Source organism: Coregonus lavaretus (assembly GCF_964263955.1).
Source record: "Coregonus lavaretus genome assembly, chromosome: 17".
Lineage (NCBI taxonomy): Eukaryota > Metazoa > Chordata > Actinopteri > Salmoniformes > Salmonidae > Coregonus > Coregonus lavaretus.
In genome coordinates this window covers 41,273,727-41,298,870 of record NC_140004.1, presented here as the reverse complement: position 1 = coordinate 41,298,870, position 25,144 = coordinate 41,273,727, and the positions used below count along the sequence as shown (strand labels likewise).

At 44.1% G+C, this 25,144-nt stretch overlaps 1 protein-coding gene across 1 annotated transcript in view; it reads left to right on the top strand.

Moving 5' to 3' along the window:
• Window positions 1–21,169: 21,169 nt before the first annotated feature.
• LOC311144401 (nitric oxide synthase 1-like) overlaps window positions 21,170–25,144 on the top strand; it is a gene marked incomplete at both ends in the record, with an annotated part of 74,010 nt that continues 70,035 nt past the window's right edge. Inside the window, 3 exons of the mRNA XM_084180410.1 lie at window positions 21,170–21,906; window positions 24,474–24,606; window positions 24,757–24,764. Coding sequence (XP_084036536.1) covers window positions 21,170–21,906; window positions 24,474–24,606; window positions 24,757–24,764 — 878 coding nt within the window. The remainder of the gene's footprint in view (window positions 21,907–24,473; window positions 24,607–24,756; window positions 24,765–25,144) is intronic.

The following is a 25,144-nucleotide window of genomic DNA, read 5'->3' as shown; positions in this document are numbered from 1 at the left end:
GTTGCTGAACCCCAAAAACCGCTGTAACCCCTTTATGGTGGTTGGGACTGGCCATGACCTGAACGCATCTACCTTTTTGACGTCCATCTTCACACCTTGCAGACTGATTTGATAGCCTAGGAAGGAGACAGCCTCCTGATGAAACTGGCACTTCTCAGCCTTGACAAACAGTTGGTTAGCCAGGAGGCGTTCCAGGACTACTCGGACATGAGCGGTGTGATCCTCCAAGGTAGCTGAGTAGACCAGGATGTTGTCGAAATACACGACCACCTGGCGTCCGAGCATGTCCCGGAACACCTCGTTGACGAATGCCTGGAACACTGACGGAGCATTGGCTAAGCCAAATGGCATCACCAAGTACTCGTAGTGACCAGACATCATGCTAAAAGCTGTCTTCCACTCATCCCCCTCCTGGATGGGGATGAGATTGTATGCACTCTGCAGGTCCAATTTGGTAAAGAACCGGGCCCCGCAGAGCTGTTCGATGGCTGACGGCATCAACGGGAGAGGGCAACGGTACCTGGTGGTGATCTCATGGAGTCCTCTTTAATCAATACACGGGCATAACCCTCCATCCTTCTTGGTCACGAAGAAGAAGCCTGCAGACGCAGGAGAAGTGGACGTGCAGATGAAACCTTGTTGGAGCGCCTCATGGATGTACTCCTCCATGGCCTTAGTCTCAGCCACTGAGAGAGGGTAGATGCGTCTGCGCAAATAGTCCAGGTAGCCATTTGATTAGCTGTTCAGGAGTGTTATGGCTTGGGGGTAGAAGCTCTGACATAGCCTGGCATAGAGGTCCTGGATGGCAGGAAGCTTGGCCCCAGTGATGTACAGGGCCATATGCACAACCCTCTGTAGTGCCTTGAAGTCAGAGTCCGAGCAGTTGCCATACCAGGCGGTGATGCAACCAGTCAGGATGTTCTCAATGGTGCAGCTGTATAACTTTTTGAGGATCTGAGGACCCATGTCAAATCTTTTCAGTCTCCTGAGGGGAAATAGGCTTTGTCATGCCCTCTTCACGACTGTCTTGGTGTGTTTGGACCATGATAATTTGTTGGTGATGTGGACACCAAGGAACTTGAAACTCTCAACCTGCTCCACTACAGCCCCGTCGATGAGAATGGGGGCGTGCTCGGTCCTCCTTTTCCTGTAGTCTACAATCATCTCCTTTGTCTTGATCACGTTGAAGGAGAGGTTGTTATCCTGGCACCACACGGCCAGGTCTCTGACCTCCTCCCTGTAGGCTGTCTCATCGTTGTAAGTGATCAGGCCTACCACTGTTGCGTCATCGGCAAACTTAATGATGGTGTTGGAGTCGTGCTTGGCCATGCAGTCATGGGTGAACAGGGAGTATAGGAGGGGACTGCGCACCCACCCCTGAGGGGCTCCAGTGTTGAGGATCAGAGTGGCAGATGTGTTGTTACATACCCTTACCACCTGGGGGCGGCCCATCAGGAAGTCCAGGATCCAGTTGCAGAGGGAGGTGTTTAGTCCCAGGGTCCTTAGCTTAGTGATGAGCTTTGAGGGCACTATGGGGTTGAACGCTGAGCTGTAGTCAATGAATAGCATTCTCACGTAGGTGTTCCTTTTGTCCAGGTGGGAAAGGGCAGTGTGGAGTGCAATAGAGACTGTGTCATCTGTGGATCTGTTGGGGCGTTATGCAAATTGGAGTGGGTCTAGGGTTTCTGGGATAAGGGTGTTGATGTGAGCCATGACCAGCCTTTCAAAGCATTTCATGGCTACATATGTGAGTAGTCATTTAGGCAGATTAACTTAGTGTTCTTGGGCACAGGGACTATGGTGGTCTGCTTGAAACATGTTGGTATTACAGACTCAGTTTAAAGGTCTTACTCACGTTGGCTACGAAGAGCGTGATCACACAGTCGTCCGGAACAGCTGATGCTCTCATGCATGCCTCAGTATTGCTTGCCTCGAAGCGAGCATGGAAGTCATTTAGCTCGTCCGGTAGGATCGTGTCACTGGGCAGCTCGCGGCTGTGCTTCCCTTTGTAGTCAGTAATGGTTTGCAAGCCCTGCCACATCCGACGAGCATCGGAGCCGATGTAGTAGGATTCAATCTTAGTCCTGCATTGACACTTTGCCTGTTTTATGGTTCGTCTGAGGGCATAGCGGGATTTCTTATAAACGTTCGGGTTAGAGTCCCGCTCCTTGAAAGTGGCAGCTCTACCCTTTAGCTCAGTGCAGATGTTGCGTGATTGGGGTATGTACGTACAGTCACTGTGGGGACGACGTTATCGATGCACTTATTGATGAAGCCAGTGACTGATGTGGTGTACTCCTCAATGCCATCGGAAGAATCCCGAAACATATTCTAGTCTGTGCTAGCAAAACAGTCCTGTAGCCTAGCATCTGCATCATCTGCGTCATCTGACCACTGCTTTAGTTTTTGCTTGTAAGCAGGAATCAGGACAATATAATTATGGTCAGATTTGCCAAATGGAGGGCGAGGGAGAGCTTTGTAAGCGTCTCTGTGTATGGAGTAAAGGTGGTGTAGAGTTGTTTTTCCTCTGGTTGCACAGTTAACATGCTGGTAGAAATGAGGTAAAACGAATTTAAGTTTCCCAGCATTAGAATCCCCGGCCACTAGGAGCGCCGCCTCTGGATGAACATTCTCTTGTTTGCTTGTGGCCTTATACAGCTTGTTGAGTGCGGTCTTAGTGCCAGCATCGGTTTGTGGTGGTAAATAGACAGCTACGAAAAATATAGATGAAAACTCTCTTGGTAAATAGTGTGGTCTACAACTTATCATGAGATACTCTATCTCAGGCGAGCAAAACCTTGAGACTTCCTTAATATTTGATTTTGTGCACCAACTGTTATTTACAAATATACACAGACCGCCATCCTTTGTCTTACCGGAGGCAGCTGTTCTATCTTGACGATGCACCAAAAACCCCGCCAGCTGTATGTTATCCATGTCGTTAAGCCACGACTTGGTGAAACATAAGATATTACAGTTTTTCATGTCCCGTTGGTAGGATAGTCTTGATCGTAGCTCGTCCATTTTAATATCCAATGACTGTACGTTGGCTAATAGGACTGATGGTAGAGGCTGATTACCAACTCGCCCCGACCTACGTCCTCGATAGCTCCGTCTCTTCTTCATGCGAATGACGGGGACTTGGGCCTTGTCGGGTGTCTGAAGTAAATCTTTCGCGTCCGACTCGTTAAAGAAAAACCTTTGTCCAGTACGAGGTGAGTAATCGCTGTCCTGATATCTAGAAGCTATTTTCAGTCATAAGAGAAGGTGGCAGAAACACTATGTACAAAATACGTTAAAAATAACGCGAAAAAACACACACAATAGCACAATTGGTTAGGAGCCCGTAAAACGGCAGCCATCCCCTCCGGCGCCATTATAAAGTAGAAACAGTACATGAGGGACAGTCAACTAGTGTGATCGACACCAAAAAGGGTTTGACACAAAGTGATGAAGAGGGGATACTCACACCTGCCCCAGGAGGTGGAAGATCCCTCTGCTCTCGTGGATCCCGAGTTGGGGACGTACCGGACACTGCTGGAGCTGGTGCCCTCCTTGACCACAATAGAGACACAGCCCCAGTTGTCTGCGTCGCTCCGCCGCGTTGAGGCGTGGGACCCCTACCTCCATGGGTTCAGGCTCTGATCCAAAGTGTTCACTGAGGGAGGGAGAGAAGCGATGAGAGTGCAGACGCTCCCGAAGTAGGTCTTCCAGACGGATGGCCATCGCGATGAATGCGTCCAAGGAGAGGTTGTCATCTCGACAGGCCAGTTCTGTCTGGACCTCCTCGCGCAGTCCTCTTTTGAATAGCGTACGAAGCGCTGGCTCATTCCATCCGCAGGATGCTGCTACTGTCCGGAAGGTGAGTGCGTACTCTGCAGCAGTCTGGTCCTCCTGCCGTAGTTGGAGTAGGCGCTCACCCCCCTCTCTGCCCTCCGGTGGATGATCGAAGATACCTCTGAACAGAGCCATGAACCCCTCATACGAATCCAGCTCCTCCTCTCCTCTCTCCCAGACGGCCGTGGCCCATTCCAATGCCCGCCCAGTCAGCAGAGAAATAACCGTGGCAACCTTGGACCTCTCGTGGTGGGGGCTCCCATCTGGTGCGCAAAGTAGAGGGAGCACTGTAGTAGGAAGCCACGGCATTTAGATGGGGTTCCGTCATATTTATCCGAAGGGTCAAACGGGCATCGCTGACCTGGACGGGTTGCTGAATGGGCTGGTGTGCTGGCTTGCTGGGTCGACTGATGGTATAATATCCTCCACTAGTTGAAGGCAACGCCTCTCGGGTTTGTTCGAAACGTTGAACACTGTGAAGAACCTCTTCTATAGCCGTCCCCAGTTGCACCAGCTGGTAGTGGTGTTGACGAAGTAGGCATCCCTGTTCGTCGACCGTCTGGGAGATGTTCTGATTACTTGCTGCTTCCATTTTGTGAGGCAGTATTCGTAACGTGAACGCTGGGAGTCGAGAAGCAGGTGCAGGTGGTACGTTTACCACAAGAAAGAACATGGAATGATACAACACAGGAGTAGCATCTTGACATGAAACACAGAAACAATACTGCCAGGGGAAAGAACCAAAGGGAGTGCCAGATAAAGGGGAGTGAGGTAATGGAGGCCAGGTGTGCCTCGTGATGAAGCGCAGGTGTGCGTAATGATGGTTACCAGGACCAATGGTTAGTAAACCGGCGACGTCGAATGCCGGAGGGGAGGAGCGGGAGTAGACGTGACAGTTGCTAATTTCTTATCTTGTCCTTTTATTGAAATTATAAAGTAAATGCATTATTCTCTTGATATTGAACAAGGCGAACTATTCGGCTTATTTAAAATTCATCATACATATCCTTAGTAGCGTGTGGCAGTCACTGTAAAAGTAGAATACATACAAAATTATGGTTTTCTTGCATCCTTCTGGAAGTATCTTTTTTGCGTCATGCATCTTCTTGTGTCTCACGAACCATGTCCATTGTCTTTTCCTTTTATAACTCCCTTTTGAGAATCCTAAGGTGCAGTAAAGTATTATTTTAATTATGATGGATAAATACAGATTGGGTTGTTCCGGCTGAAAAGCATTCTAACGATGGATCTCACCCACTCCAGCCCACTTTACAGTATTTATGCAGTTACCATTTTCTTACAGTTGAATAAAACCACATAATGGTTTTTGTAGCTGTACCAGGTAGAATCTCCTCACAGGTTAATGCTTCCAATTTTCTGAAGGTGTCATGTGTGTGGTGGGCAGACAGTAGTTTAAATTGATTCTGGACCCCAAGACTGATGTAGTGTTCCCTTGACTCTCTGAGTCTGTCGGACTGGGTACTCTATAATGGGTACTCTGAGTCTGTCAGACTGGGTACTCTATAATGGGTACTCTGAGTCTGTCAGACTGGGTACTCTATAATGGGCACTCTGAGTCTGTCAGATTGGGTACTCTATAATGGGCACTCTGAGTCTGTCAGACTGGGTACTCTATAATGGGCACTCTGAGTCTGTCAGACTGGGTACTCTATAATGGGTACTCTGAGTCTGTCAGACTGGGTACCTTATAATAAAACAATACATTCCAACCACTTAATCTAAAACTGAAGTAGTAATTATGGGCTATAACATGGCCCTAGACACGTTATCCACTCACACACTTAGAGACAAAGCAACCATATGACCTAGACTCTAAGACCAAGCCACCAAATCACCTAGACTCTGAGACCAAGCCACCAAATCACCTAGACTTTGAAACCAAGCCACCAAATCACCTAGACTCTGAGACCAAGCCACCAAATCACCTAGACTCAGACCAAGCCACCAAATCACCTAGACTCTGAGACCAAGCCACCAAATCACCTATACTCTGAGACCAAGCCACCAAATCACCTAGACTCTGAGACCAAGCCACCAAATCACCTAGACTCTGAGACCAAGCCACCAAATCACCTAGACTCTGAGACCAAGCCACCAAATCACCTAGACTCTGAGACCAAGCCACCAAATCACCTAGACTCTGAGACCAAGCCACCAAATCACATAGACTCTGAGACCAAGCCACCAAATCACCTAGACTCTGAGACCAAGCCACCAAATCACCTAGACTCTGAGACCAAGCCACCAAATCACCTACTCTGAGACCAAGCCACCAAATCACCTAGACTCTGTGGACAGTGATTCAAAGAAGCACTAAAGTCTAGTTATAGACCAACACTATGGCTCCTGTCAGGTCAAATGGTCCAAAACTCAGTTTCCTTATTATAGCTGATATGTGAGACTGTGTAGCCCCCTCCTCCTCTGTTAACACACAACACATAAGCCTGGGCCAGTGTTTCATTGTGTGTGTTGAAGCTGTGTTTTGGCTCATGAAGCTCTCTGCCAGTGTTTCATTGTGTGTGTTGGCTCATGAAGCTCTCTGCTGGATATGACTGGAGGGTACAATTAGACAACAGTAGTTTAAGCTCAAGGAAGTCAGCAGATAGAATAAAAACATATATATTTCATCGTCACATACACCAGATAGGTGCAGTGAAATGTGTTGTTTTACAGGGTTAGCCATAGTAGTACGGTGCCACTGGAGCAAATTAGTGCCTTACTCAAGGGCACATTTGACAGATTTTTTTCCCCTTGTCAGCTCAGGTATTCAAACCAGCAACCTTTTCGGTTATTGTCCCAACGCTCTAACCGCTAGGCTACCTGCCGCTGAGAATAAGAGCTCTTTCGCTTTTACCAGCACTACAGAATCCATTGCCACCAACAGTTTAGTCATTTTATGATCAGAGGACTCTGATTCACTCCTATTTGAAGTCCAGTGTCCACCTGTATTTAATACCTTTTACAGTGAGGGTTGGCAGTGAGCTGGTTGACAGCTGAGCTCATAGCCCGACAGTGCTATGAGATGTCAAAAAGTCAAAGAGAGTGCACTGGCCTTTATATAATGTAGTCTCCAATGAGCAGCAGTGGCATCAAAAGGAAATGAATGAATCAGAAGATAAATAAATAAAATGTTGCAATCTTTCTAAATGTGTACACATTAGCTTCTTTAATTGAATTTAACATACAGTTCTGTAAGTTCCTCCCATTTATTGTGTCACCTATCCTATATACGAATAGGGGATATTTCTTTCCTAATTTCCTCAACATCACAGATGGTACATGTCAAATGCGTCAATGTAGGACATTCGTTTTCCTAACAAGAGAGACCGACAACTGAAAAACAAGTCAAGCAACACTATATTTAGCTCCAGACTTAAACACATAATCGATCTATTTCTTACTGAGAGTATTTTCAAAGGCTTGAACCCAGTACCCTGACCCTGAATGACATTGTCTGACGCAAAGACCAGGATTTCTGTGAGAACCTCCTCCCACACAGTCCTCCCTGTGTAAAACAGGTCGACACATGTTGTACCGCTCTCACTTTATTCTGAAGTGCGTTATATTATTTTCAGCATTGGAGACAATAGCAAGAGATGACTAGTGGAATTTAATTTCATTTCACTTGCCAGGCATTGCTAGTTCGTTGCAATACTATTATAGTGAAGATGGTACCGTGAAGATTCATGGCATTAATATTATGTCAGACTAATATTATGTAACTCAGTCCCCTGAAATGTAACTCAGTCCCCTGAAATGTAACTCGGTTCCCTGAAACTCGCCACTAATATCTAGGGATATACAGTAGTTCACAGTCACACATACACTATATCACTCTGACCATTGTCCATTCTGTGATCATCATAACCTCTGCAATGATCTCTGTTGCTTACGATAAAAGCTGCTTAATAATATTCAAGAGCTGATGAGGCTTGGGAGTACATTTGTTTTAAAGTGATTGCCATTACATTACGAGTCATACTCTGACACACACACACACACACAGCCCCAGCTAGCCTCATGAATTAGTCAGGCTCAATGCAGTTATATCAGGGATCCACATTTAATGCTACAAACCATGGCCGCGTCCCAAATGCACCCTATTCCCTTATAGGGGGAAATTTGGGCCACACATCATAGCTCTCTCTTTCTCTCTCTGAGCCTGGAGAGATTTCCAACCGCAGTTTATTTGGCCCCAACATTATCTTCTCATTTGTGCAAGAAGATGTGGATGCAAAGAGCCTCACTATAAATGATGAGCCTGACCTTTTTTGAGTGAGGAAAGGTTCTCTGTAGCTGTGTTTTCCTCCAGCCAGCACAGAGAGGGCATTCAGTACAATAGAACATACAAGGACTCACACTCAGACTCACACCAGTATTTCTACTTTTTCTACTTATGTTTTCTTTCAGGGATGAACATAGAGCGGAAACGTGTACCCAAACCAAAATATCAAGAGAGATAATCAAAAACCGCTTACATTACACAACTATGATTTGCTGGGTCATTAGAAGTTTGGCTCAACTAATTTAAAGTTCCAGAAATCAATAATGTTTTTCCCTTTTGACTCGAATATATTAGGAATGACTTGACTACACTTTAATATTTTATTTAGTGTCATTAGAATGTGTAGAGTGCTTCATAAATTATAACAAACCTTAGAGGTCTTATGGGGGGCATTGGAAAATAATGCATTAGTCTATTACTTGTACTACGTCCTTAGTTTATCACACTTTACCAAGATCCCACACTCCCACACTCATTGATCCTCCCCAGCTTCCAATCCAAACATTCAACCCCGCTCCTCTTCACTGCAATTCATCTCCAAGCTACTGTTGTACATGAGAATGAAAGCTCAATCAACCTTCTGTCCCTGGTTAAAAAAAAATAAGGAAAATGAACAATGAGAGAACAATTTATTCAGATCCTCAGTATTCAGTCAATGTTATAATGACGTGTTTGGCTTTAGGCATCATTCTGATTGAGCTTCTGGAAGCCGAACCAGCTGTGCTGAGGCTAAGGGTTATGGTTTTTAAATAAATTATGCCAGGGTAGGGGGTTGGTTAAAGACTTCTCACATCTCTGCAAACACCAGGAGTCCTTGCTCCCCAGCCTCCCACCAGCTCCTGGGGCAACGGGAGGACAACACACGACGGAGGGAGGCACATTATACTATCATCCCCTAACAGCCTGTTGAGAGGCCCCCTCCATATTGCCACTTCCCTCACACACACACACACACACACACACACACACACACACACACACACACACACACAAACACACGCGCAACAAGCACACAGGCACGCATGCACGGACAGACACTTACAGGATCTAGTCCTTGTACCCACCATACCATTACTCTTCAGCCTCCACAGTGCTAAACTATGCTCTCTTTCTCTCTTTGCCTCTCTCTGCAGTCTCCAGTCCTCCATATGATTGGACACTCTTTTCAGCGAGAACAATCAATTTGTTTAAGTAAACCTCAAAGCCATGCAAAAGAGAAGGGTGGGAGGAACTCTTTCTTGAAAGTGTGAGATATACTGTAATTTTTTTGTGAGGCGCTGTGTGGAGCGAATTGTGTTTCTTGCTCTGTGGTGTCCTCTACTGCTTTGGTCCTCCACAGTCCCACAGTGCATCACCCACGGGCTAAACAGATGGTACGCAACCCTCATGTTTTGCATAATTTCAAATAAAATAATTTCCTACACAACCAGTGGGAAGATGCTAATATCCACTTGCATACATACTGTAAAGACCCCTCTATGTGTTATCACCACTCTGCCTGCCCTTTGGAATTATAGTGCATTTCATAAAACTTTTGAGGCCCTTTCCCCTACTGAAGAAGCGATGGTGTACTTTTCATTGCTTTTCCTCTATGCCATGTAGTTGACTGTTGGAGAATGTTGTCACAAATGACAGGAATTCATCATAGGATGACAGGTGTGAACGGAGTCTCCCATGCTGTTGTATTGAGCTCGGTCTGTTCTTTTTAAAGTTTCGGGGGAAATAAAATATTGACAAAGCTTGGTTACTACCTGTTTAATTTGGATCCTGCGACGCGGTTAGCCTCAGTTGCTGGGACTGCCACTATCTGTCCCGGAATACTGCCAAACCCAAAAGTCTGAAGAGCTGCTGCTTGGTGTAGCAGCTAGCCTAGCTGCTAGCTATCAAGCTAGCCAGGTTTCCTTGACAACCTGAACACAGCCAGCGACCTGGTTAGCCCTTGTGGCTGGGACCACGGATAGTCCCGGGCTTGTGGCTGTTTAAATCCCTGCTGTTTGGTGCTGTTTCCATCAGCCCTACAAGCTGTCCTGGCTGGAACTGCCTTGCTACCATCATGCCGCCCAAAGTTAAAGAAGGTGGGAGTAATGGAGGACGGTGTTTCGCTATCACAGGTGCGTGATCTTTTAAATCAACAAAAACATGTCTACAAGCAACAGGAGAATAGCTTCAAGAGCTTTGTCCAAATACTGGTGAACTCAACTAACAAAATAATGGACGAGCTAACCAAAGAGGTCCAGGACCCTAAGAACAGTTTGCAGTTCTCCCAGGGAGAAGTCCTGAAAGGGACCTGCAGCAATATGACAACAAACTGAAGGTCCCAGCTAGATGACATCAGCACTGTCTTTGAATAATTACAGTGGGGGAAAAAAGTATTTAGTCAGCCACCAATTGTGCAAGTTCTCCCACTTAAAAAGATGAGAGAGGCCTGTAATTGTCATCATAGGTACACGTCAACTATGACAGACAAAATGAGAAAAGAAAATCCAGAAAATCACATTGTAGGATTTTTAATGAATTTATTTGCAAATTATGGTGGAAAATAAGTATTTGGTCAATAACAAAATGTTCTCAATACTTTGTTATATAGCCTTTGTTGGCAATGACACAGGTCAAACGTTTTCTGTAAGTCTTCACAAGGTTTTCACACACTGTTGCTGGTATTTTGGCCCATTCCTCCATGCAGATCTCCTCTAGAGCAGTGATGTTTTGGGGCTGTCGCTGGGCAACACGGACTTTCAACTCCCTCCAAAGATTTTCTATGGGGTTGAGATCTGGAGACTGGCTAGGCCACTCCAGGACCTTGAAATGCTTCTTACGAAGCCACTCCTTCGTTGCCCGGGCGGTGTGTTTGGGATCATTGTCATGCTGAAAGACCCAGCCACGTTTCATCTTCAATGCCCTTCATTGTTTCCTTTACACGGATCAGTCGTCCTGGTCCCTTTGCAGAAAAACAGCCCCAAAGGATGATGTTTCCACCCCCATGCTTCACAGTAGGTATGGTGTTCTTTGGATGCAACTCAGCATTCTTTGTCCTCCAAACACGACGAGTTGAGTTTTTAACAAAAAGTTCTATTTTGGTTTCATCTGACCATATGACATTCTCCCAATCCTCTTCTGGATCATCCAAATGCACTCTAGCAAACTTCAGACGGGCCTGGACATGTACTGGCTTAAGCAGGGGGACACGTCTGGCACTGCAGGATTTGAGTCCCTGGCGGCGTAGTGTGTTACTGATGGTAGGCTTTGTTACTTTGGTCCCAGCTCTCTGCAGGTCATTCACTAGGTCCCCCCGTGTGGTTCTGGGATTTTTGCTCACCGTTCTTGTGATCATTTTGACCCCACGGGGTGAGATCTTGTGTGGAGCCCCAGATCGAGGGAGATTATCAGTGGTCTTGTATGTCTTCCATTTCCTAATAATTGCTCCCACAGTTGATTTCTTCAAACCAAGCTGCTTACCTATTGCACATTCAGTCTTCCCAGCCTGGTGCAGGTCTACAATTTTGTTTCTGGTGTCCTTTGACAGCTCTTTGGTCTTGGCCATAGTGGAGTTTGGAGTGTGACTGTTTGAGATTGTGGACAGGTGTCTTTTATACTGATAACAAGTTCAAACAGGTGCCATTAATACAGGTAACGAGTGGAGGACAGAGGAGCCTCTTAAAGAATAAGTTACAGGTCTGTGAGAGCCAGAAATCTTGCTTGTTTGTAGGTGACCAAATACTTATTTTCCACCATAATTTGCAAATAAATTCATTAAAAATCCTACAATGTGATTTTCTGGATTTTTTCTCTCTCAATTTATCTGTCATAGTTGACGTGTACCTATGATGAAAATTACAGGCCTCTCTCATCTTTTTAAGCGGGGGAGAACTTGCACAATTGGTGGTTGACTAAATACTTTTTCCCCCCACTGTATTAACAATGACTGGGAAAACAGACCATCTAGACCAGGGGTGTCGAACTCATTCCATGGAGGGCCTAGTGTCTGCTGTTTTTGGTTTTTCCTTTCAATTTTAAGACCTAGACAACCTTACTAACCAGTGACCTTAATTAATCAGTCAAGCGCAAGGGTGGAGTGAAAACCTGCAGATACCCGGCCCTCCGTAGAATGAGTTTGACACGTGATCTAGAGGGACAATCTAGGAGGAATGTCATTGTTGTGTATGGCATACCAGAGTCTCCACATGAGACATGGACAGAGTCTGAGTAGAAAGTGAGATAAATGATCACCGAAAAGCTGCTAATGGATCATGGGAAGATTGAGGAACGCCCACAGGTCTGGAAAACCCGTAACCATCCCAGGTGAAAGACCCAGGCAGATAGTGGTCAAGTTCCTAAGGTTCAAGGACAAGATGGCTGTTCTGGAGAGAGCCAAGAACTTTAGAGGAACCAACATCTTCCCCAGCGAGGACTTCTCTGAAGCTGTGCGCCAGAGGCGGAAAGAACTTATACCAGCTATGAAAGCTGCCAGAGAGCGTGAGAACATTACTTACATCCTCTACGGCCTATTGTCCATCCTCCCTCTCAGAAGCCTGGGAGGAGTGAGAGAACCAAGTTTCTGGGTCAGTAGCTTCAGCCCATTATCACTCGCACACACCCACACACGCGCGCACACATACACACACACGCACACACAAATACACACACACACACACACACACACACACACACACATACACACACACACAAACACACATACACACACATACACACACACACAAACACACATACACACACACATACACACACACACACACACACACACACACACCACCAACTGACTATTATTTATTTATTTATTTTTCTCTCCGTATCATGTCCATCTCTAATAAGCTACCCAGGAAAGGGCTAAGAATGGCCCATATGAATATATGTAGCCTTAGCAAAAAGGTCCTCTGTAGCTCAATTGGTAGAGCATGGCGCTTGTGACGCCAGGGTAGTGGGTTCGATCCCCGGGACCACCCATACGTAAAAATGTATGCGCACATGACTGTAAGTCGCTTTGGATAAAAGCGTCTGCTAAATGGCTTATTATTATTATATTAATATATGTAGCCTTAGAAATAAGGTTCAGGAAATCAATAACTTGCTAACATCAGATAAAATTCATATATTGGCTATCTCTGACACTCACTTAGATAATATATTTGATGATACAGCAGCAGCAATACACGGATATACTGCAACAGCTACAGAAGAGACAGAAATGCCTAATGCAGGAGGTGTTGCTGCATATATTCAGAGCCATATTCCTGTAAAGCTTAGAGAGGATCTCATGTCTAATGTTGTTGAAGTGTTGTGGTTGCAGGTTCACCTGCCTCATCTAAAGCGTATTCTTTTGGGGTGCTGCAATAGGCCACCAAGTGCTAACAGTCAGTATCAGGATAATATGGGTGAAATGCTTGATCGTGTGTGATGTTAACCGAGAGGTCTATTTTCTGGGTGACCTGAATTGTTTTCATCAAGCTGTCCGCTCAAGGGGAAGCTTCAAACTGTAACCAGTGCCTGTAATCTGGCTCAGGTTATCAATCAACCTATCAGAGTGTTTACAAACACTACAGGAACGACATCATCCATGTGTATTGATCATATCTTTATTAATGCTGTAGAAACCTGCTCTAAAGCTGTATCCATACCCATTGGATGTAGTGACCATAATATAACGGCCATGTATAGAAAAACCAAAGTGCCAAAGACTGAGCCTAAAATATTGTATAAGAGATCATACAAGTGGTTTTGTAATGATTCCTATGTTGAAGACGTAAAGAAGATGTGTTGGTCTGAAGTGTAATGAGGATCATCCAGACGCTGCACTTGATGCATTGATGACATTGTTTCTTCCAGTTATTGATAAGCATTAACCTATTAAGAAACTGACTGTTAAAACAACCTGGTCTCAGACATTTCGTATTATTCTGTATGTAAATCCGCGAACACACCATTTAGTGTGATATGTTACGTTTCGTATGGTATCTATTAATTTGTGGATGTCCATCACCCATTTCGTATGATATGTTATGAATTAAAATTAATATTAAATGTTCTGAATTTGCAAAACGTATGATATGTTACGTATTCTAGCTAGGTGGCTAACGTTAGCTAGCTGGCTAACGTTAGCTAGGCTGGGGATTAGGGGTTAGTGTTAAGGTTTGGGTGAAGTTTAGGAGTTAGGTTAAAGGGTTAAGGTTAGGGTTAGTGTTAGGGGAAGGGTTAGCTAACATGCTAAGTAGTTGCAAAGTAGCTTAAAGGTAGATAAAAAGTTGCCAATTGCCTTAAGTAACCATCTGTCTTATGTAACCATACCAAACGTAGTATATACTAATTTGAGTGTCCCGGATTTACATTTGCCATGTTTTGTCTAGTCTATGAGACCAGGCCGGTTAAAACTGTTAAGGCCCCCTGGATCGATGAGTAATTGAAAAAGTGTATGGTTGAGAGAGATGAAGCAAAAGGAGTGGCAAATAAGTCTGGCTGCACATCTGATTAGCAGACATTATAAATTGAGAAATTATGTGACTAAATTGAACAAAAATAAGAAGAAATTGTATTATGAAACTAAGATAAATTATATAAAGTATGATGAAAAAAAGCTTTGGAATACTGTAAATGAAATTACCGTCAGAAAGACTAATTCAACTCCATCTTTCATTGAATCAGATGGCTCGTTCATCACAAAACCTTTTGACATTGCCAATTATTTTAACGACTATTTCATTGGCAAAGTGGGCCAACTCAGGCATGAAATGCCAACAACAAATTGTGAGCCATCATATTCATGCATAAAATAATTAATAATGAAAGAAAAGCATTGTAAATTTGAATTTTGTAAAGTTAGTGTGGGAGAGGTGGAAAAATGATTGCAGTCCATCAACAATGAGAAACCACCTGTTATTGACAACCTAGATGCAAAGCTACTGAGGATGGTAGCAGACTATATCTCTTTCTTCTTATATATATATATTTAATAGTCATATTGTTCTTTAGTCATAATGTTCTTAGTTTAAACGTGTGCTGCTGTTCCTGTCCATTAGTGTTCTGTGTTTTGTCATGTTCTATGTTTTGTGTGAACCCCAGGAAGAATAGCTGCTGCTTCTTAAACAGCTAATGGGGATCCGAAATACAAATCATAAATGACATGTCCTCTGGGTTGTATGGTACTTTTGATATGTAGGAAATTTGACTTGAACAATTTTGAGACATCCCGAGTGTTTACTATTCAGTGGACTCTTCTAGTGCATTAGGGTCAAATACGTTTTCTTTGTAGCCCACACATGAACCAAGATCCTTTAGGGGACTGTAGAGGACCGTATTTGGAAACATCATTCATCCCTTGAGTGCACTGTAATGAAAAACAATAGTTCCAAATGAGTGAGTGGATACAGTTCTAACATACAACATCTCTGCAGGATTATTCTATTCTTTCTTCTCAGGATGATAATCGTAATCTAAAATCTGCGACAATCAAACATAAACACAATCCAATAGAATCAAATTATATGACATGGCCAAATAGAATTCATCCATCCAAAGCTAAACACTATCAAAACACAGTGAGCCTGCAGTGAGGTACAAATGTATTGTGGTGTAACTGGCAATAATGTATTGTGGTGTAACTGGCAATAATGTATTGTGGTGTAACTGGCAATAATGTATTGTGGTGTAACTGGCAATAATGTATTGTGATGTAACTGGCAATAACGAGACAGATCCAACAGAGGGAGAGACTTACACCAAACACACATTATAAAAAAGTGGCTATGTAACCAAAACATTTAATTAACTCCAAACGATATCACGGATATCACACCTGACCAATTAACTGAGCTTTATATATAGTTTGACGACATTGAGTCAAATGGTGAGAACAAGGAAGTGAGAAAGAAGCTAGGTATGATATACGTCAAGGTATCATATATACGTCAATTACCCATTCATGGAATGTGTAGATCATCATCTGACATCATGAGAGGATCATGTGACTCAACCCTTGCTCCAAATAGGACCCCTTTACCCTAACGTAGCATGCGTAAATAACAGGTCCCAACATCCAGTTTTCAGTGGAAAAGGAAGCTAGGTTGAAGATACTGTATCCCTGAAAACCGCTGACGATGGTACCCCTTCAACCTCATTACACACTTTCTGTATGCACACACATACATGCGCGCACACGCACACACACTCACACACACGTACCCACATGTACTCACATGTACTCACACACACACGCACGCGCGCACACACACACACACAAACACACACACACACTCTTCATCTTTCTCTCTCACTCAACACTCTTGTCACAATTCTCAAAACATCCACTGCTTGGTTGCCAAAATGGAGGGTGACAGGGGTAAATGGGGTGGAGTGTAAAACGTAACAGATGTCATTTTAGTTTGGCTGGTTGGTGGGTCTTAACTCTGGGCTGATGGTGTGATATACAGCCCAGCGGCCTGGCGACTGGCAGGGCTAAGCAGGGGCTTTGCAGCGTGGCTTTATTAAAGGGCAGATGGTACCACTCAAGCAGGAAGTGATTGAAATAATGACACGGCCGGGGAAGCAGGCCGAGTGTGTCAGGGTGTGTGTTTGAGTGTCAGTGTGTGTGTTTGTGTTTGTGCGTGTGTGTGTGTGTGCATGTGGCCCTCTTCATGGGCACCTGCATGAGCCCCCCACACCTGGCCATCTTCACCAGGTGAGTCCTCTAAACCCTAACCTGCCTGTGTGTGTGTGTGTGTGTCTGTGTGTGTGTGTGTGTCTGTGTGTGTTTGTGATGTTTATCACCGCATCACAGCGATGTATTAGACTTAACTTTATAGAAGGGACAATAAAATAACTACTCCTGGGTTATTCACATCCCCAAGTCTTTCAGGAATTGTGTTGTGTTTGGTTTTATGATTGCCAACTCATGACAGCCAGGAAGCATGAAGCAGGTTGGGTCAAAAGGCCAATGCTGATTGGCTCTGAAGTAGGAAGTAACACATTCAGCATCCTTTGCCCCATATTCTTTGCTAATCAGTGTGGACTGCAGTGCACCACTGAGACAGTGCCCTTTGAACTCCATGGCTGGTGATGTCTGTATTATTATCTGAACATGTATGGAGATAACTAACCTCAAGTCCTTGGACGTGCACCTCCATGTCCCCTTTTCAAATCCAGGATTGCCCCTTTGATTGATCGACTATATCTCTTCTTTAGACACCTTGGCAGATAACATTGGATAAGGCAAAACCACTGGAGATCTGAGGCAATTTATCCACAAACATATAGTATTTAAATTGATTAATTTATCAGACACTATTATCCAGAGCAACTTTTGCAAATAGACCCTTCAAGGGGCAGCAGGTAGCCCTGAGCCAGCAAGCTGGAAAAATCTGCTGTTCTGCCCTTGAGCAAGGCAGTTAACCCCAAAAAACAACTGCTCTCCGGGGGCCGATGACGTCGATGAAGGCAGCCTCCCGCACCTCTCTGATTCAGAGAAGACACATTTCAGTTGTGCAACTGACTAGGTATCCCTTTTCTTAAGGAAAACAGTTTATTTACTCCACTGATGGCCAAGGGCTTTATTTAGCCTATTCCAAGGAGATCCTTCAGTGGGCTATTATTGGAGGAATAGGTTCAGTTAGTGGTCATATGAAAAAGCAAGGAGTGGTGTTTGTATGTGTGACTTTGCAGTGACCACTTATCTGTGCCAATAACTTTGATGAACACAGTGTGTACAAGTGTCCCACACTGTGTAAGTAAACCTAGGCTATTAATTACTGCAATGCAGTAGTCCTGATCAATCATTTAAGCTGGTGTCTGACATATGCAATCACAATTTCACGAATTGATTTCAACAGCCTGGGCCACACCATTGTCAGAATTGTGTACTTTGATGCCACTTAGACAATCTACACTACATGACCAAAAGTATGTGGGCATCTGCTTGTTGAACATATAATTCCAAAATCATGGGCATTAATATGGTGTTGGTCCCCCCTTTGCTACTATAACAACCTCCACTCTTCTGGGAAGGCTTTCCACTAGATGCATTAATATGGAGAATATATCTCCTTCTATAGCCTACACACAAATCATGTTTTGAAATAAAGTAAACAGCGGTGGGCAAATACAAATATTGGCAGTAACTAAGCATGAGCATGACTCAGACACATTTATATTTTTGTTTATTTTGTAAACGACGGCTCCAGTTCCACAGTCAACGCTTCCTCCTCCCGTCCACACCCATGGCCATGTAACGGGGTGGGACGTCAGGAGGACTCAGGAGTGACTCGTCTTGGTGATGACAGAAGAAAAGGCAGTACACCACTACATTATAAATGCCCGCGCACGACCCGATCTGAGCTCGTCACAGTGTCCCTCGTGCTCCATATTTATACAGCACCCTGGCGAGCAGAGACGCACAGGCATGCTTCAGCTCTAATGTGACAGCGCGCACAAGTGGGACTTGAGGAGCTCGAGCGAAGCCAACAACCTGTGTGTGCAGCTTCGGAGGAGGAAAACGAATACGCACGAGAGGAGTTAATCTGTCACTTTTATTTGCAACAGTTCGTGAAGCAGTGAGCTTGTTGTTCTCAGAGGTGAGTCACTTGGATCATTCAGACCTAAAAGCACCGATTTCTCTTTGGGTGCCATACAGAAAATTACGCATTTCATGGCTGCTTAGTGCTGTTGATTATGCATCGCTATCGTTGAGGTTTGACACATTATACACTTGATTATCGGATCGAATGTAACAACAACTGCTAAATCCTACTGTTCATTTTATTGTCAGATAAGGCTTTCCAAAAAAATTGTAGACAGGTGGATACACTTCTTTGGCAATATTTATAAATGTAAACCAGCAAATGATTATTGTCCTAAACATAAGATCTGATTTGGCACTGTTTGCTTTGTTCTTTATCAGACAACAGAAATGTGTGTTTCGCAATTAACGCAGTAGGAAGACGCACTTGTTGCATAGAACAAACGAACATTAGGCTACAGGCCCTCTGGTGCTCACCATATACACGGTAACGGTATGTCTGTGCCCAGCAATTGAAACATCTCCTGGTAGGGTTAAAGCCCTATGAACCTGAACTCTGAGACATTGTTAAACAGACAAGCCAGGGTAGTGTTATGCGGCACTCATAGCTGAAAAATGGCATGACAAGCACACATGCTCCTGCATCTCCTGTCTATGGCCTGTCAATTTTTTTTATGATGCTCTTGTTCATTTGATGTGATTTTAGTTTTGTTCTTCTATAAACTATAGCCTAAGTGTTTTTACATTTCCCACAGATCAGCATTATATCTGTATTATTCATTTGCTTTGCGAGTGAGCACACAGCAGCATTTAACTGGGGTTATTTTGATATACGCGTGGGTGAGATAAAGATAGCATGTTTGAATGCGATAGAGGAGAAGAAGTAGGAAGACAGGGAATTAAATCGGAGAAGTTGAGCCTGCTCTGTGGTTGCCCCATTGGGCAGGTAGATTTAAAAAAAAGACAATAACAAAACTACAAAGGATTCCAATAGCCTAAAACTGATATTTTTGGTTCCTCCACGTTGTTTAAGTGATTATGTCTGACAGACAATGTCTGACATTTCTGCGTGTACTCAGTTATTTAACATTTTGGGGCAAGTGTTTTAATCTTCAAGAGACAATCAACACTTCTTAAACCGTTTTAAAAGTTATCCCCAATTGTGTTCAATATCGATGCAATTGGTGCATTTAAAAGATTGTTTGCACAAATACCTGGATTATGTTTGTGATTTCAATAGCATATCGGTTAAAACAGTAAATATAATCGAAATATGAAACATTACATTTACCTAAAGCTAGAGATAACCCTGCACGAAATTGTAAAACATTTCTGTAATGAGCGCTGTCTATGGTGCTACATGGCGCTGTCCTTGGCACTGGACAAGATGAAAGGCATTGCACGTGTATTGTTGATACTTTCCCACCCACATGGACAAGGCGTCTCACAGCAATCATGTGAATCACTTGTTGTTCTGAATTCTGCCTAATAACTAACATTGACTTGAAAATAAGAAACGATAGAAATAGTCAAAGGTTATCTGGTTTATCAAGTTAGACAAACGCATAGCATTTAAAAAGCATTTGAAAAGATTAGGAACGTGTGTTTAACGTTGTATTTTGTTTTTAAAGTTGTTTCATTGACACAATCAATGCGCCGTGCAACACTGGTTTTCCTATTGCGACTTTCGGACTCCAGGGCCTGCGTGTAGTTAGCACGCTTTGCCCTTTTCCTCCAAACTTCCATTAGGTTATGTTAGGATTATGCAAGCGCTGTCACTCGCGACCATATGCGACTTGGTTTCCGAACTTTAACAGAGACACACAGAGGAAGTCATACTGGAGGGTGTCTACTAGTCTTTCTCTATGGTGATCCTGCCTGGTGATCCTGCCTGGTGATCCTGCCTGGTAATCCTGCCTGGGGGCCAGCTGTGTATGGTGTCTATGACTCCAGCTTAGGCTTACAAAGTCACTTATAAATGTTTTATTGTAATTGTTTGACTAGGGCATCAATATAAACAGGTGAGTCATCTTGAGTTGAGGCCTTTATCTTACTATTTCTATAAGAAAAATTCATTAAAAAAAATGATGTTATGATATCATACCTTTATAAAAAAAAGATCATAATTAATATAGCCTAATTACCAAGTTTTGATTATGATTTGTCTACTTGACAAAATGCCTAAACCACTTACCACTCCAGCTGAAATGTTCAGTGTAATATCATGTCCTTTTAAAAGCATTCAATCCATTTCTATGATGACTCACTTGTCTTAGAACATTACATCTGTAAACACGCTGTCAAATAGATCACAAAATCAAGTCAATGTTGTCTTTTACTAACACCACTGGGCCTCTCTCTCCTCCTTGTCTTTCCTTCTGCTCTGTAGGCATCAGATCCCTGAGGACACACCACACACAACACACACAAACACACACCATACACACACACACATACACACACCACACCACACACACACACACAAGACACACACACCGCCAGACATCATGCTGGAGTCAGAGTCTACTGTGTACCAGCTGCAGCCTAACATCATCTCGGTGCGTCTCTTCAAGAGGAAGTTAGGAGGGCTGGGCTTCCTGGTCAAGCAGCGCGTCTGCAAGCCGCCGGTCATCGTGTCTGACCTGATACGGGGCGGGGCGGCTGAGGAGTGCGGCTTAGTCCAGGTGGGGGACATCATCCTGGCCGTCAACAACAAGCCTCTGGTGGACCTCAGCTACGAGCGGGCCCTGGAGACCCTGAAGAATGTGTCCCCAGAGAACCACGCCGTCCTCATCCTCAGGGGCCCTGAGGGCTTCACAACCCACCTGGAGACCACCCTGTCTGGAGACGGACAACAGAGGACCGTCAGGGTCACCCGGCCATCCTTTCCCACCTCCAAGTCCTATGAGCGCTGCTGTCCGTTAAGCCTCCTCAGTCCAGGGCAGGGAGGTAAGGACCCACAGCAGCTGAGGGCCATCGAGAACCTGTCGCCCCCCTCGGTGACTCCATCCCGCAGAGAGGCCCTGCTCCAGATGGGAGGGGTGCAGGCTCTCATCGCGGCCCAGGACCCCCTGCTCAGAGACGGGGGCCGTGGGGCGCTGCTCCTGAACGGGTTGGAGGAGAACAACGACATGCTGAAGGAGATAGAGCCGGTCCTGCGGCTGATCAAGAACAGCAAGAGGGAGATTAACGGAGAGGGACGGAGGACCATAGAGAGCAGGGACGCTGAGGTGCAGGTGGACAGGTGAGGTGACCCATTGACCCCGAACATGTGATCCGTTGACCCCGACCATGCATAGTATACACGACGGCACATACAGATGTACTCTCTTAATTTGATCACTCTGTTGTCACATAGAATGTTCCTGTGAAGCAGGGAATGCAAATTGTAGTGTATTCAAGTTTTTAAAAGGCTTCTAAGGTTTGTAATGTCCACATAAAAATGTCAGACTTGATTTGCCTTAACAAAAAATGTAACCCCTACAAAAATGGCCATTATTATCCACATAATAATGCAAATTTCCTGTTGCTGGAGGATTATTTCCCCCCCCAAAAAAATAAAACTGGTCAAATGAAGATAGTACATCTATATACAGTAGTGCATAGCACAACACACCACAAAGCCACAACAACTTGATCACTAGATGGTTAGATGGTAAATGAGAATGCTCCTACAGGTTCATTATTATAAATCTTTACATTGCTAGTGTTTGTGGGTGTGAGGGATAGTGTCTTTTCACATCAGGGAGCAGTTGGTTCAAAAGGTTTCAATCTGATTCAAACATCTTGTGCTTATTCTCTTTGGATAACTGTTGTAGTGACTGTATGGTCCAGACCCACTCAGTGGTGATTGTCCTGTAGATACTGGTGACAATGTATACCTCCTGTGTACATATATCCTGTGTACATATATCCAATCAAAATCGGATTTGAGAGAGCATGGTACAGTACCTTAAAATCAATAGCACACATTGACTACGTCAACCCCCTGATTACTCTGCTGACTCCCTCTAATCCTCTCATCCTCAAATGAATCATAGCTTTCTAGGAAAACTAGAAAACACGATGTTACATGCTCTTTAAGTCTACCTCAAAGCAAAGCACTATAAAACTGCTATTGCGGTTGATAATCATGTTGATATGTGACCTATAGTACCTAAACATAAATGAACTTTTAAATGCGTCCTGTATTTTAGACGGGCAGACTGATGTTTGAGAGGCAGGAAAGAGTACGCTAGCTAACCAGATTTCCTTGTTAGGGCTATGATGACGTTCAGATATGGCGAAGCTTGCTCAGTAAAGAGGCTCTCCAAAGATCACCCAATAGAGGCAAAGGATTATATAAAATTAAATAGCGGTATTAGCTATTGACTCAGGGCAGGCCTGAACTGTTATCTCCGGCTATATTTGTGCACTATCATCTTACTAATAAGTTGATATAGCAGTTGAAGTGAAATAGAACAGCCCATGAACTAGAAGAGCTATTTAGACCAAAAGTAGTTAAAGTTAGTTTTCACTCTGAACTGCACTACTTTATAACAACTGAGTCAGAGTCAATGACAGATAAACTACTTATATTAACTACTCTTGTTATTTCTGTGGTTCTGAGTCCGTCTACAGAATTGTGCTGATGATGAATGTGGTTGTTTAACAAATGGAGGAAATAAGTGTATGCAGTGTGAGGGAAAGACGGTTGGGCACGCTGTTAGGTGTGTGTAGTGGGGGGCAGTTTTTTGTGTGTGTGTGAGTGAGTGTGAGTATGAGTGTGTGTGTGAGTGTGTGTGTGAGTGTGTGTGTTAGGGAGAGAGAGACGATCAGGCGGGCGTCAGATTCCCCATTAGCATGGACAGGCGTCCATGAGAGAGAGGAGATATGTGTGTGGGTGTTTCGCGAGCGAAGGAACGCAAAACTGAAATCACACGCTGATGAGACTGAGGCTGTATTTAGTCACGTCTCATGGGGTTTCAGCCACACACATCGTCTGACTGCATCTCTGTGTAGACATAGATGTTAGTTACATGTAGTTTTTCTTGGTAATAGATGTTAGTTACATGTAGTTCTGCTTGGCAATAGATGACACACACTCCTTAACCTAAAGTCTAAGCACGGGGCTGGGTTTCTACTAAGCTAATATGGAATTGTTTTAAGATGGTCATACCAAGGATCATTTTAGCCATTTGATTTTGATTTTAGGACCCCTTTAGGTATAACAAATATATATACAAAAATTATTTGATGAAACATTGAATTTGGCCTTACTGCTATTAGCCCATAGAAACACATCGAATAACAGATTCGTACATGGAAAAACAGATAGTCAAAAAAATAGATCAAAAGGAAGTATGTTTTGAAGTGTCTGTCCTCTATGTGAGACATATAATATTTTTTACAGTGGAATGACCCGTATACCTTTGAAATGGGAATTACGTATTCACTCCCATTGATTTTTCGGCCCGGTACCGTGTTACCTTCAGACGAGTCCCGTGAAACTTGTGGGGGTCGTAGAGCAAAACGGAGAAAACCACCATGTTCATGAGAGTCTCATCGTTTCATAGAGGGGTCATATTAGTTTGCCCAAACCGTTCGTACGCTACAGACGTTGTCGTGAGAAGAGCGATTTTTGGGATGTCTCCTGGTCTGACAAACAGCACTGTAGCTCTGCCACTTTCCACCACAGATGCAGAAGGCCGACGTCGGTATCTCTAACTTAAACAGATGGATTTTGATGTGGATTATTTTATTATGTTAATTAGATTTACGCGTGGGTGGGTGGGGGTTAAGGAGAACTAACTGTGTGTGCCTGCCATTCAGGGACCTTGGTATGGGAAACGGTATTTCACCCCAGCTGGCGTCTGATAAGGACAGAGTGTGTGAAGACCTGTGGAGGAAGGACAACAACAACATGCAGACGGTGCTCAACAACCCTTACTCTGAGACAGACAAGGTAAAAATTCCAATAAATGTGTGTGTGTGTGTGTGGTTGCAGGTGTTTATGAGTGTGTACTTGTCTTGCATGCTTTTCGAGTGAATCCACTTGTGTAAGCTTATCCTCCCGTTTGTGTTTGTAATGTATGCTTGCCTATGGCTATCCTAGAGTCACACGTGAGCACATAACATATGCTCCTATAATCCTCTAATCTATACATTAATTTGCGTGTTCCTTGCTCCTTTCTCGTTCTTGGAACTCTTAGAGCTTCCTGTGACTGTGATGTCACATCCATGTGCATCACAAGAACAAGAAAAAGCCTCTCCACTCAAGAACTCATCACCTGGGAATTAGATCCTTCCTGCAGATAACTTCTGGAGCATGAAATCCTGCTTCCACTTCTCATATGGAGAGTGTGGTTGTGGCTGGAGTGGAGAGAGAGCCAGGGGTCTGAGTGTATAATATCATTTGGTGGTTGCTTATTTTGTGTGTATTATATGCGTGAAATTGGCATTTGTTAGTTTTTTTGGCATATCCCAACTACCCCTGAGAGACG